Source organism: Suncus etruscus, chromosome 8 (genome assembly GCF_024139225.1).
Source record: "Suncus etruscus isolate mSunEtr1 chromosome 8, mSunEtr1.pri.cur, whole genome shotgun sequence".
NCBI lineage: Eukaryota > Metazoa > Chordata > Mammalia > Eulipotyphla > Soricidae > Suncus > Suncus etruscus.
The window spans coordinates 48,126,987-48,140,259 of record NC_064855.1 but is presented as its reverse complement, the minus strand read 5'-3'; the positions used below and the strand labels follow the sequence as shown (position 1 = coordinate 48,140,259).

The following is a 13,273-nucleotide window of genomic DNA, read 5'->3' as shown; positions in this document are numbered from 1 at the left end:
GCCGGGTGTGACCCAAAAACAAAACAAAAAATGTATAGTCAGGGGGCCAAAGCAATAGCACAGCAGGAAGGTGTTTACATTGCATGTAGCCAATCTGGGTTTGGTCTCTGCATCCCATATGCTCCCCCTAATCTGTCTAGAGTGATTTGTAATTTGCACAAAGCAAGGAGTAACTCCTGAGTGCTGTCAGATGTGACCAAAAAAAAAAAAAAAAAGTACAGCAAATGTCACTGCCGGAGCAATGGCACAAGGGGTAAGGCATCTGCCTTGCCTGCGCTAGCCTAGAACGGACCACGGTTCAATCTCCTGGCATCCCACATGGTCTCCCAAGCCAGGAGCTATTTCTGAGTGCATAGCCAGGAATAACCCCTGAGCGTCGCACACCCCTGGGTGTGGCCGAAAAAACAAACAAAAAAAAAGCATATTTCTATAAATGAGTCTTATCACTAACTCGTCCACATTTTATGTTCTTTACCTCCTCCACTTCTTGCTTCTGAAAACCATTTTTTTTTCTTTTGGTCTTTTTGGGCCACACCCCGGTGACGCTCAGGGGTTACTCCTGGCGCGACCATATGGGACCCCGAGGGATCGAACCGCGGTCCGTCCTAGGCTAGCGCAGGCAAGGCAGGCACCTTACCTCTAGCGCCACCGCCTGGCCCCCTGAAAACCATTTTTAATGATTCCTGGTCTATCCATTTAAGTTTTCTTTTTGCAAAATTAAGAAGTCTGGAGGACCACTCCATGTAAGAAGCTTCCCACAAAGAGTGGAGAGACAGAGTCGAGAAGGGTATACAATGAAAGGGACATGCATGGTACTCCTTCATTAACAGTGGTGCAAACCAGTGTCAAAATGGGAGAGAGGGTGGGAAGAAGAGGAGAGAAAGGGGGGGGAGAAAGTGAGAGAAAAAGTGAGAGATAGAAAGGGACAGGGAAGGAGAGAAAGAGAAAGAGAGAAGGATGCCTGGCCCAGAAACAGGAGGGGAAGTTGAATGGGAGGGGATAGAACATCAGGGAGGGTGTGAGGGAAACTGTTGACAATGGTGGTGGAAAATGTGCACTGGTGAAGGTTGTACATTATATGATTTTAACTCAATCATGAAAAACTTTATCTGTGGAAAAAAACTAATATGAACAACTTTGTTACCATGGTTTTAAATTAAAAGTATGTCTAAATATCATCCTTTTTCTTACTCAAATGTATCATAAGACACATATTTTTACATCTTCATTTGTTTTATCTTAAGATTACTTTTTAATGAAAAATTTAAAAAATTAAAAAAAGATCACCTTTTAATGAGTTTATAAGCTGAACACTAACATCATTTTTTCGCATGGGTTATATAGTGCCATGACTTGAACCCCAGCCCTGCATATTCTTAATATTTGTTTCTACTAAACTATACATTCCTAGGCCCTACTGTTGGTTCTTTCACTACTTAGAAAGGGGTTACATTTTAAGTAGATTCCCAAAGAAAATTAATCAAGCAAAAATCAAGCAATAATCAAGCATGGTAAAAATGATACTAAAAATTAGTTATGCTTCTCAAAAGAATAATAAACATAGTTTTAATTACAAAAAATTGAGTTTTTGTATCTATTAAGTTTAAGAATCACTAAGACAAAATAAAGAACAGAAATAAATGACATTCAAACTACTGTTTTAAGATATTTTTAAAATCCCATTAATCAATGAGATATGTTAAACAATTTCAGTGTTTTTGATTTTATGAAGTCTAAACTACATTTTAGAACTAAGACAGTAAATTAATTTAATTTTTGTTTGTTTGTTTGTTTTGAGTCACACGTGGCAGCACTCAGGGGTTACTCCTGGCTATGCTTAGAAATTGCTCCTGGCAGGCACAGGGGACCATATGGGATACAGGGATTTGACCTTCTGCATGAAAGGCAAATGCTGTACCTCCATGCTATCTCTCCGGCCCCAAGTTAATTGAATTTATCCCTATCTAAATACCACTTACTCAAAACCAAGTTCCACACCTATACAAAAATATATTTATTTTTATTTCCAAGTATTTGATGACAAAAACTTAAACTTTTACTGGCTAGATTATTAATAAAGTAGGTATAGCACTTGCCTTGTATGTAGCTGACCTGGGTTCTATCCTACGCCACATATGGTTCCCTAAGTCCTGCCAGGAGTGATCCCTGAGCACAGAGAGCCAGGAATAAAGCCTGAGCAATTCCAGGTATGGCCCCTAAAAACCAAAAAAACAAACAAACAAACAAAAACCCACCAAAATAAAAACAAAACAAAAAAAGAACTAAGGATTTTAGTCTAAGACAGAAAATCTCATAGATTTTGAAGAAACCAAGCAAAATAGTCTGATATTTGAAGCAAAATGATACTGGTTGCTCTTTTGAATTTCCTGGAAGTGATGCCAAGTGGGCAACAGATTTGTTTGTTTGTTTGGCCACACTCATCGATGCTCAGGGGTTACTTCTGATCCTGCACTCTTGAATTACTCCTGGCACTTCTCAATAGGATGCATGGGATAGAACCCAGGTTGGCTACATGCAAAGTAGCATGGATGGGAAGGAGATGAGAAGAATCAGATGCTGTTGGTGAATAAATATACCTGAAGTTCCAAAACAGACTGCAGATAATTTGGTATCTGAGGTTGAGGCAAAGAAGTGACTTATGAACAGAGCTATGAGGCACTCCTAAGATCCGAAGAAAGAATAAGGAAAAAGGGGCTAGAGATGTAAGTAAAGAGCTCATTTTGAAGGGGGTAACCTGAGTTCAATCCCTAGAATCTCATTTGATCAAAACTACCAGGGCTAATTCAAGGAGTGACCTCTGAATATTACTGGGTATTGCCCCACATCAAAACAAAAACAAAACAATAAGAAACAAGAAAATAAAAAAAAGTAAAACAAGAAAAAAAAAGAAACAAAAACAAAATAAGAGGGCTGAAGTGGTAATACAGTGGCAGGTTGTTTGCTTTGCACATGGCTGACCCAGGACAGATGTGTGTTGGATTCTCTGCATCCCATATGGTCCCCAGAGCCAGAAGCGATTTCTGAGTGCAGAGCCAAAAGTAACTCCTGAGTGCTGCTGGCTATGACCCCAAAACCAAAAAAAAAAAAAAAAGTCTTAGAAAAGTGGTCTTCAGTGTTAAATGTGGCTAAAAGATGGAGTTAAATGAGGACACAAATGCCTACTCAAATTTGCTAATATAAAGATGACACAAAGAGGGGACCGGAGAGATAGCATGGAGGTAGGGCATTTGCCTTGCTTGCAGAAGATCAGTGGTTCGAATCCCGGCATCCCATATGGTCCCCCAGCCTGCCAGGAGCAATTTCTGAGCGTAGAGCCAGGATTAACCCCTGTGCGCTGCCAGGTGTGACCCAAAAGCCAAAAAAAAAAAAAGAATGGTTAGGGAAACATATTAGGTCAAAAGTCTGACTGGATTCTAGAATCTGGGCTTTAAGTACTTACTAATCCTTAGAGCTCTTTTAAAATTACAAAGTAATTTTCTAAAATAATCAGTTCATGTTTTTCCAAAAGAGCAAAATCTTTCTTTCTTTTTTTCCTTTTTGGGCCAACCTGGAACTGCTCTGAGTCCAGGGATCAAACCCAGGGTTGGCTACAAGAAAGGCAAGTATCCTATCTGCTGACTATTGCTATAGCTCCAAGCAACAGCAAAATTAGTGTAATGTTAGTATTATGATATGTAACCTTACAAAACAAGGCAAAATGTAAATTCCACAAAGCAAACCACAAATATTTTGTCCAATTAGTATTATATCCCCCAAAATCTGATAATCAAAATCTGACTTTAAGAGCATTTAATGTATACAGTGGCAGAAAAGATAGGAATATAAGCAAATTTTACCTTCTGGAGTACTTTTTAAAGCTTTTAAGGATTTTTCTTGCTTTTCCATTACCCTATCAAATTCATTTAACAAGTTTCTTTTGATTGGAGGTTCTCCTAAAAAAAAATTCCATATGTATTTAAAGCAAATCAATTTTAGTTTTTAAAATCCCAAAGATATATATATATATATATGTACATATATATATAACTGAGTACATATGCATAAACAATAACAACAGTGCTTTATTTTGTGTGTGTGTGTGTGTGTGTGTGTGTGTGTGTGTATTATTTGGGTTTTAAGCCATACCCAGTGATACTCAAGATTTACTCCTGGTTCTGTACTTAGGGGAAAATATGCATTGGACTAGGGTTGGGAATGTGCAAGGCAAGTTCTGTAACCCCTATAATACCTCTTTGGCAATATATGTAAATACACAGATACACACATATATATTTGGCTACATATAATCATATGCACATAGCCCATTTTATCTAATATTTAAATAAAAAATACTGTAATTTATTTAAATAGCAACCATTTTCTCTTAAAAGAGAACAATTGTTCTTAATTTAATTGCTATTATTTTCCTTTTAATTTCTGGGCCATATCTGGAGGTGGCTCAGGGCTTACTCCTGGTGGGATTGGGGGATGAGATGAGTGTTGGGCATCAAACCTGGGTTGGCCATTGCTAGCAACTGCCCTACCACCCTATACTATCCCTCCAGTCCTTTAATTGCTATTATTTTTACCAATAAAAATATTGGGACATGGGCTGGAGCTACAGTGCAGCAGTAGGGCGTTTGCCTTGCACACGGCTGACCCAGGATGGACCTCGGTTCGATGGCTGGCATCCCATATGGTCCCCCCAAGCCAGGAGTAACCCCTACGTGTCACTGGGTATGCCCCCCCCCACATCAAAATTGGGACTGAAGCAATAGTATAGTGGGTAGTGAGCTTGCCTTGTAAGTAAGTAGCAATGGATCCCTGGTACCCAATATGGTCTTTTTTTTTTTTTTTTTTTGGTTTTTGGGCCACACCCAGTGGTACTCAGGGGTTACTCCTGGCTCTCCCTCAGAAGTTACTCCTGGCTAGTGGGACCATATGGGATGCCGGTATTCGAACTGCCATCCTTCTGTATGCAAGGCAATGCCCTATCTCCATGATATATCTCTGGCCCCCAATATGGTCTTGAACCAGCCAGGAATTAACTCCTGAGTGCAGAATCAAGAATAACCCCTGAGCACTGCCAGTGTGATTCAAAACCAAAACCAAATATATCACTATACTATATAGTTTGAGCAGAAAATATACCAAATACCATAAATAAACTACTTTTTTTTTTTTTTAAATATGGAACGCTTCACGAATTTGTGTGTCATCCTTGCGCAGGGGCTATGCTAATCTTCTCTGTATCGCTCCAAATTTAGTATATGTGCTGCCAAAGTGAGCACTAAATAAGCTATTTTAAACTGCCTCTTGGTGTCACCCGGAGTTTACTATCAATAAAAACAAATACAGGCCCAGAGAGATAGCACAGCGGCGTTTGCCTTGCAAGCAGCTGATCCAGGACCAAAGGTGGTTGGTTCGAATCCCGGTGTCCCATATGGTCCCCCATGCCTGCCAGGAGCTATTTCTGAGCAGACAGCCAGGAGTAATCCCTGAGCACTTCCGGGTGTGGCCCAAACCCCCTCCCCAAATAAATAAATAAATAATAAAAAAATAAAAACAAATACAATTTTTTCTAGTACCTTTTTTTGGTATTAAATTTGAGAAGGAATTTAATGTGTATATCCTTGAATTAGAATAAGAGAAAAAGGGGCCAGAGAGTTAGCATGGAGGTAAGGTGTTTGCCTTGCATGCAGAAGGATGGTGGTTCACATCCCATATGGTCCCCTGAGCCTGCCAGGAGCAATTTTTGAGCATTAAGCCAGGAGTAACCCCTGAGTGCTGCGGGTGTGATCCAAAAACAAAAACAAAGAAACAAAGAAAAAAAAGAATAAGAGAAAAAGTTTAACTATCAAATCACATTAAAGTATTAATAACAATAATACTCTCATTTGAAAGCTCTGTAAAGGCTGAGAGCATGACTAATACATAATTCAAATGATAAATTTACATCTTATTGAAAGGAGATGTGGAAATAGATACATAGTCTAACAAACATTGCCAGATACAGCCCAGGAAACCCCTGAGCATCAGTAAAGGGAGTCTGAGTGGTTCCTGGCACCACCAGACCCAAGCAACATATTTGCTCAGGCCCTAGCATTGAACTTCCAGTCTGGTTGATCAAGTATCACCAGGAATGGCTGTGGGCATCCTGAGCACATCTTAGGAACAATCAGCAACCAACTCCCAGCACTCCCAACCCTTCTCAAAGATTATTCTGGAGTTGGGAGTAGTAATATATTGAGAAAGGCTATTGTTCTGGATGTGATGACTCAAGTTTGATCCTTTGAACACCACCAGGAGTGATTCCTAAGTGCAGAACCAAGAGAAACCCCTGAGCATGCTGGATGTGGTCCAAAACAAACAAACAAACAAACAAACAAACAAACAGATAATTCCTATTCATAGATAACAGAAAAATTCCCACAAATCCAATTAACTTCATAGATGATTTTAGTTGACATAAATAGTATATATATGACATATATTTTTAAAAGTTAGAATATGGTACAAATGGCAATAAAAGCAGAACACTATTTGCTGAAGAAAATAAATTTTAAAAAACTTCTCAAGGTTCAAAAATAAAGTTAGGGGCTGAAGTGATAGTACAGTGGGTAAGATATTTGTCTTGCATGTTACTGAGATTCAATCCCTAGCACTCCATTGGTCCCTTGAGTGCACAGGAGTGACCCCTGAGCAAAGAATTAGGAATAAGCCTTTAGCATCACTAGGTGTGGCCCAATAACCAACAAAAACAAAGCCAGTATTTACTGAATAGTGTACTTAATATTATGCATATTATGTTAAGATCAGTGTTAAGTGCTTTATATATACTACTTTATTTTTGATGGGACATACTCTCAAGGGTCACCTCTGGCTGTATCCAGGGTTCATGAGATACTAGGGTTTGAACCCAGGTCTCCCATACAAAGCATATACTTCCCCTTGTTGAAATACTATTTCTCTGGTCCCTAATTTCAGTTTTTCTTTTTCAGAGGTTGCAGGGGGATAGGGAGGGGCTCACAAGAGGCTCTTAGGGAATCTTGGAGTCACTTGGTCAAGCTGCAAGGCCTGAGAGTATATATGCTATTCTATTTGATTCCTGGTTTTTTTTTTTTTTGGTTTTTGGGTCACACCCGGCAGTGCTCAGGGGTTACTCCTGGCTGTCTGCTCAGAAATAGCTCCTGGCAGGTATGGGGGACCATATGGGACACCGGGATTCGAACCAACCACCTTTGGTCCTGTATCGGCTGCTTGCAAGGCAAACGCCGCTGTGCTATCTCTCCGGGCCCGATTCCTGTTACTTTTTATAGAAAAGGAAACTAAAGTTCAGAGAGGCCTAAGCAGTATAACTGGAAATTAACTTTATAGCTCATAAAAGCCAGAGCTTTACTTTGTATAAATTTATGTGTACAGATGTTTGAATGTTTTAGTTAAGTTCTCATAATATGAAACTGTCAATATTTCTTGAGAAATCCCATCAAACTTTTAAAAGTAATTTGTCAGTTATATTAATAAAATCTAAAAATGCACAAGAATCCCAAGCATGACTTCTTTTATGGAGATAATCACTACTAGCTAGCACTCATAGGGCTAGTACAGAAATCCTTTAGAGACAAGTTTAAGTGACTGGCAAACTGAAAAGAAAAATAAGATTCTCACCCACTGAGACAAGTGCATCTCCCCTTCTTTTTCCAATTCTTGAATTCCATGAAATGGTTTCTTCATGTTTGGCATGGCTAAGCAGTTCAGAATCTGTCAGCTCACCATCTTCCATGAAAGCTTTAGCAATTGCTACTGCTTCTGTTTCTAAACAGTTTCCTGAATTTTTGGAGTAGGTAGAACACAACTCTACTTTCATAGGAAGATTTCTAGGAAAAGTTTCAGTTTTATCAATTTTACGTTCTGTACTTTCAGGTAAAACTTCTTTTTCAAAACAATGAACTTTCTCAACAATTGACTCTTTGGTTCCTGAGATCAATTTCTGAGGAGGAACTGTAAAGTGACTATTTTCTAATGTAACATTTGCAATGCTATAATTATCTGAATGCTTTAATTTATTGCTATAGGCATTTTCCATTTCAGTGTTTACTGGCTGTCCTGGGATACTCTTATCAATGTGAGGAAAAGGTAGTATTTTTGATGAATTTTGTCTAGATAGAGTTGATTGCTGAAGACCACATTCAGTTCTTATTAAATCAAATTCCTCTAATATTCCCTTAACTTTGTGTAAGGCACTCTCAGAAACCGAAACTTGTTTTCCACTGGCTGTACTAAATCCAGAGAAAGCAGGCAGTAATTCTGAAGTGGAATGTATAGTATTCTTCTCTTTTATGCACTTTTTTGAATGCTCGTTATTAGTTTTAACTGTTACTTTAGAAAAAGGCTGTTCAGCATTATCATCTATATTAGAAAACACCTGTCTTGCCACTTGCAAAGAAGCATCTGATACTTGTACAGTTTTTCCACTTGCTGTGCTAAAAATTCCACAAGCATTTGTAAGAGAGATTGACTGGGAAAGATTTCTCACATTAGGTTTACACATATCAGTAGTTTTCCAATTAATCTGGTGTGATATTTCAGAAACTTTCTCTAATTCAGACTTACTCTGGTTATGCTGTAAAGTTTGTTCACTTTGATTGTCAGTCAAAACCTTATGCGAATGCATATTACATTCTTCATCCAAAGTGTTGGAAAAAAGAGTATCTTCTGTGCCATCTAATGCTTTATAACAACATGCAACAATTTCTGTTTGGCAAGCGCCTGGTTTACTTTCCAAGTTTTGCTTAATTACCTTACTACAGCTGTCCGCCAATCTCTCTCTCTGTTCTTCTGTACCATGAAAAGCAAATTTACCATCTGCTGCATGTGTCTCAGTCTCAAAATTAATCAAATCATAAATGGCCAATTTATTGGCTGTATTTTTATTTTTGCATGGTGAACAGTTAACCCAGTTTTTAACATAAATATCTTCATTTACAGTTTGTGGGTATGTGTTTGTTTCTCTTAGTGTGGTTATCACTGCAGGAAAACTGGTGTTTTTCCTATCTTTGACATCCTTCATTGCTAGCTCAATACCAGAATTATCAACTTCATTTTCTGAGGGAGATTCTGATTTATTATATAACTCATTAAAGTGACAAGACTCAGAATAATATGAACTGCCTTTAGATATTCTTCTCTTACTCAAGTAAGCTGAATCTTGTTTCTCTGAGAGATAACTTCCACCATTTTCAGCAAAGATACTGTTTGAGCTATTTTCATTCAAAGGACTTCCTACACAATCCTGAGGGCATTCTTTTAAATATGTAACACTAGCAGCATTTATTTCTTCTGGCTGATCTTCCAGTTTTTCTTCTCCATTCCATTTTTCAGTGACTGAGCATGTGGTTTGGTCTGTAGTACAAATTATAGACATATTTTCTCTTTGCTTCTCTGTATTTTCATGTGCTTTAACTTTTAGAGAAATACTATTTGGTATTTTGAGATTTTCAGTTTGTGAGCATATATTATCACTTAAGATCATAGATATCAAGGCAGTCTGGGCAGTTTCATTAGAAACACATTTTTTCTCTTTATGAAATTTCTCTATTTCTTCACACTTTGGGGCAGTTATCTCAACTTTTTCAAAAACTCTTTCAGGCCCTTCTTTACACCCATTATCATTTAATGTCATTAATTCTTCTTGGTTAGTAGAAGTGATTTCACTAATACATTGTTTTTTCTCATCAAAAAGATTTTTCACCTTATCAAGAGACTCTTTTGTAACTCTAACTTTTTTCCCACTAGCTGTAGAGAAACCCAACATGAAAGGCTCTTTGATCTTTTCAGTTTCACATTCTGCTAGTTCCTGAAGAGTCAGCAATTGATTTTTAGTACCAATTGGGTCACTTTCTTTCAATATTTTGGCCTCGATTAGAGTTGTTTCCTCATAACTTGAAATGCTACTTTTTTTCAGATGTATGCCTGAAAATTTAGAATTCAAGGAGCCTGGTAAAGTATTCAAATCCTCTTCTGTACATTCTTCATCAAAAAAATTTAGAACTTTATTTAATGACTCTTTAGAGACTTTGATATTTTTCCCACTTGCAGTCTGAAATGATACATCACAATTGTTAATATCTTTGTTATTCAATCCCATTCTTTTAGTAGCTACCTGGTCTTTCCTCAAAGTATTAACATGAAATTGCTCTTCAGTTTTCACTACTTCTAAACAAGTTAAATCTGATAAACCTTCTTTAATTTGAACAATTCCTTTTTTCATAAATGGGCCAGATAACTTTATATATTTATTATGTTGATCAGTACATGAAAAGCCACTTTTATTGTTACCTGTGTTATTTTTACTTGTATAATTGCCATGAGATTTCCCTAAGTCACATTTACTTACACTGGCACCAATACATTTATCTTTGTTTTCTTTTTGTCTTTTGTAATCCTTAGCATTTTCTTCAATAAAAATACCAGTAGTCATTTCAACATTATTTTGTAATACTAGTTGGCATTTGTTTTTCTTATTTAATTTTTTATCACTTCTATGATTTTCTGTCTTAGACAATGAAACTATAGAATCATCACATTTACTGGAAAATAAACTTTCTGAATCTTGTTCTGCAGATGTTTCCTCACTAATCTTCTCAATGCCACTGAATAGTTTCATTGCTTTTTGCAGGGCTTCATTAGAAACAGTCAATTTTGTGCCAAGTGCTGAATAAAAACCTCCAAACTCTACTTCTTTTGCATCTGTTAAATAGCCAGAAGCCCTTTTGTTGCAGTTGGTTTTCAACTGGCAAGCAAACTTTTGCTTATCCAAAACTGCACCTTCAAATTTCTCGCTATTTACTTCACTGGTAGATGGGGAATTAAGTGAGTGACGTAGATGACTACCTTTGCATTCTTCACAAGCGTTGTTCAAGAGAGTCACCTGATTTTCAGATGTTTCTAATGAATTTATTTTTTCTATGTGGTTTGGATTTCTAAACTGTGTAAATTCAAATTGACTTCCTGATTCTTCTAATATAGTTGAAAGTTCATTAATTTCTGCCTTTTGGCTAGAAGTTAAGCTATGATTTGAATTAAGACACTGCTTTAAAGTTAAAACTGGAGGAATTGTGTAACTATTTTCACCGCTGGAAGCAAATATACTATTCTGCACATATCCTGACACACTATTACATGACTGTGAATCCAGTCCAAGAGGTTTGCTTGGTTTCTTTTCAACATCTAGACATAAGGTATTTGTAATTTCAGCACAAACAGAACTAGTAGAATATTGTTCTTCAATATCTTTGAAAAGCATTTTACTCTTCTTAATGTTATGTTCAGAGAGTTTTATTTCTTTATCAGAAGCTGTTCTAAAACTATTTCCAAAACTTTGATCTAAAACTGGAGTTGATGAGGGTTCTGCCTGTTTGTCCATATACTCATTAATTCTATTTGATTTGATGTCTCTATTCAATAAGATATCTGACTTTGAGTCTTGATCTGGAGTTCTATTTATTTGACCTTTTACACTATTTCTGTTTTCTATAAGGTCTGGGACTTTAGCTGATGAATCAAAATCTTCTTTTATTAATACATTGGCAGCTTGCTTGTCATCTAGATCTGGGCAGGCAATCATAGTAGAGTTCTTGAGAATGGATTCTTCTACAAAACTGATATCTGTCTCATAAGGTTCTTCAATATTTTCTAAAGCAGGAATGCTCCTTTCATTAGTTATTTGAAACACAGAGTCATTTGGATATTCTGGGAAAAGTTCTTCAGAGTTTGAGTTGAGAGTTATATTTGAAATTGAAGAAGTTTCTTCTTGGTCTTTTAGGATTACCATGAAATCTGGATTTTGGTTGACTTGTACGTGAATTTTAGAGGCCAACAGCTTATTTTGAGTATTTTCATTGAAAACACTTAATTGATTCATTTCCATAGGAATACTGTTGGTTAATTCAAGACCAGTTTCACAATTCTTGGATTTTAATTTCTTTGGCACTTTATATGATTTTTTCACTTTAGAAATCATGCCTGCTTCTGATGGAATAGACTTGAAATTAGTTGTTACAATGCTGGTGTGACCACAGTTATATAAAAAGCTTTCATGGGATGGAAAGAGAGTACTGCTACAATCCTCTTCTGAATATGATGCTTCAGGGTGATATGATGTAGGCAAGATTTCTTCCTTTGTATCTGAAACTCTAAGATTTTTTGAGCTTTCCGTACAATGTTGTTCTTGCAAGCTTGACAAATGAAGAGCTTCTGTTGTTATACATGTTTGCACTTTTTCCTTACTAGTTTTTGCTTCCTTATAATCAAGATCTTGAGGTAGTATTTTATTTTTAGAAGAACTTTCACTATTGGAACTTTTTCTCAGATTTATCCCATAAGAACTAGTTAAAGAAAAAGCTGTTTCTTCAGAGGTTTTTTGGACAGAGGAATGTAATAAATCTAAAAAACAAAAAACACACAAAATGAAACTTAAAGTACCACATATATTCACTAAAAACATTCCACTAAATAAAAAAGGTACTATATACAATGAGAATTACACGAAAGTATGTGTCAAATTTAAAACAGAGGCTGGAGAGATAGCACAGCGGTAGGGCATTTTCTTACATGCAGCAATCCAGGACAGAGCTGGGTTTGATCCCCAGTATCCCATATGGTCCTCTGAGCCTGCCAGAAGTGATTTCTAAGTGCAGAGCCAGGAATAACTCCTGAGTGTCACTGGGTGTGACCCCCCCAAAATATAGAAAAAATAAATAAAACAAAGAACTACAAAATTTCTTTTTTTTTTTTTAACTTTATTGATTGATTAATTTTTGGGTCATCACTCCAGGAGGGCTTGGAGGGACCATTTGGTGTGCTGGGGATTAAATATAGGTCACTTGCATATAAGTGCCCTACCTAATGTACTACTACTCTAGCCCCCTCAAATCATGCTTTCATTAAAAAATAAAAGTCGAGACCGGAGAGATAACACAGTCGAGTAGGGTGTTTGCTTTGTATGTGGCTGACCTGGGTTCAATCTCCAGCATCCCATATGGTGCCCTACCCCTGAGTCAGCCAGGAGTGATTTATGAGCTCAGAGTAAGGAGTAACCCCTAAGTACTGTTGGGTGTGGCCCAGAAACAAACAAAAAAAACAAAAAAGTAAAAATTTCACTATTAATATTAGTATGATAAAAAAAGGTAAAATGAAAATTAAAAAAACCATTTTGTTAGGTAATTTAGTCTTTACTACTGAAAGTAAAGAAAAATAACTTTTAGAAACATAA

At 36.8% G+C, this 13,273-nt stretch overlaps 1 protein-coding gene and 1 non-coding gene across 2 annotated transcripts in view; both read right to left on the bottom strand.

Annotated features, from left to right (window-relative positions):
* BRCA2 (BRCA2 DNA repair associated) overlaps positions 1 to 13,273 on the bottom strand; it is a gene marked incomplete at its 3' end in the record, with an annotated part of 65,447 nt that overhangs the window by 30,347 nt on the left and 21,827 nt on the right. The window contains 2 exon segments of the mRNA XM_049778464.1: positions 3,858 to 3,953; positions 7,669 to 12,444. Coding sequence (XP_049634421.1) covers positions 3,858 to 3,953; positions 7,669 to 12,444 — 4,872 coding nt within the window.
* LOC126016972 (U6 spliceosomal RNA) lies at positions 5,185 to 5,291 on the bottom strand. Its single transcript, XR_007498653.1, has one exon. It is a non-coding gene; the product is annotated as a U6 spliceosomal RNA (small nuclear RNA).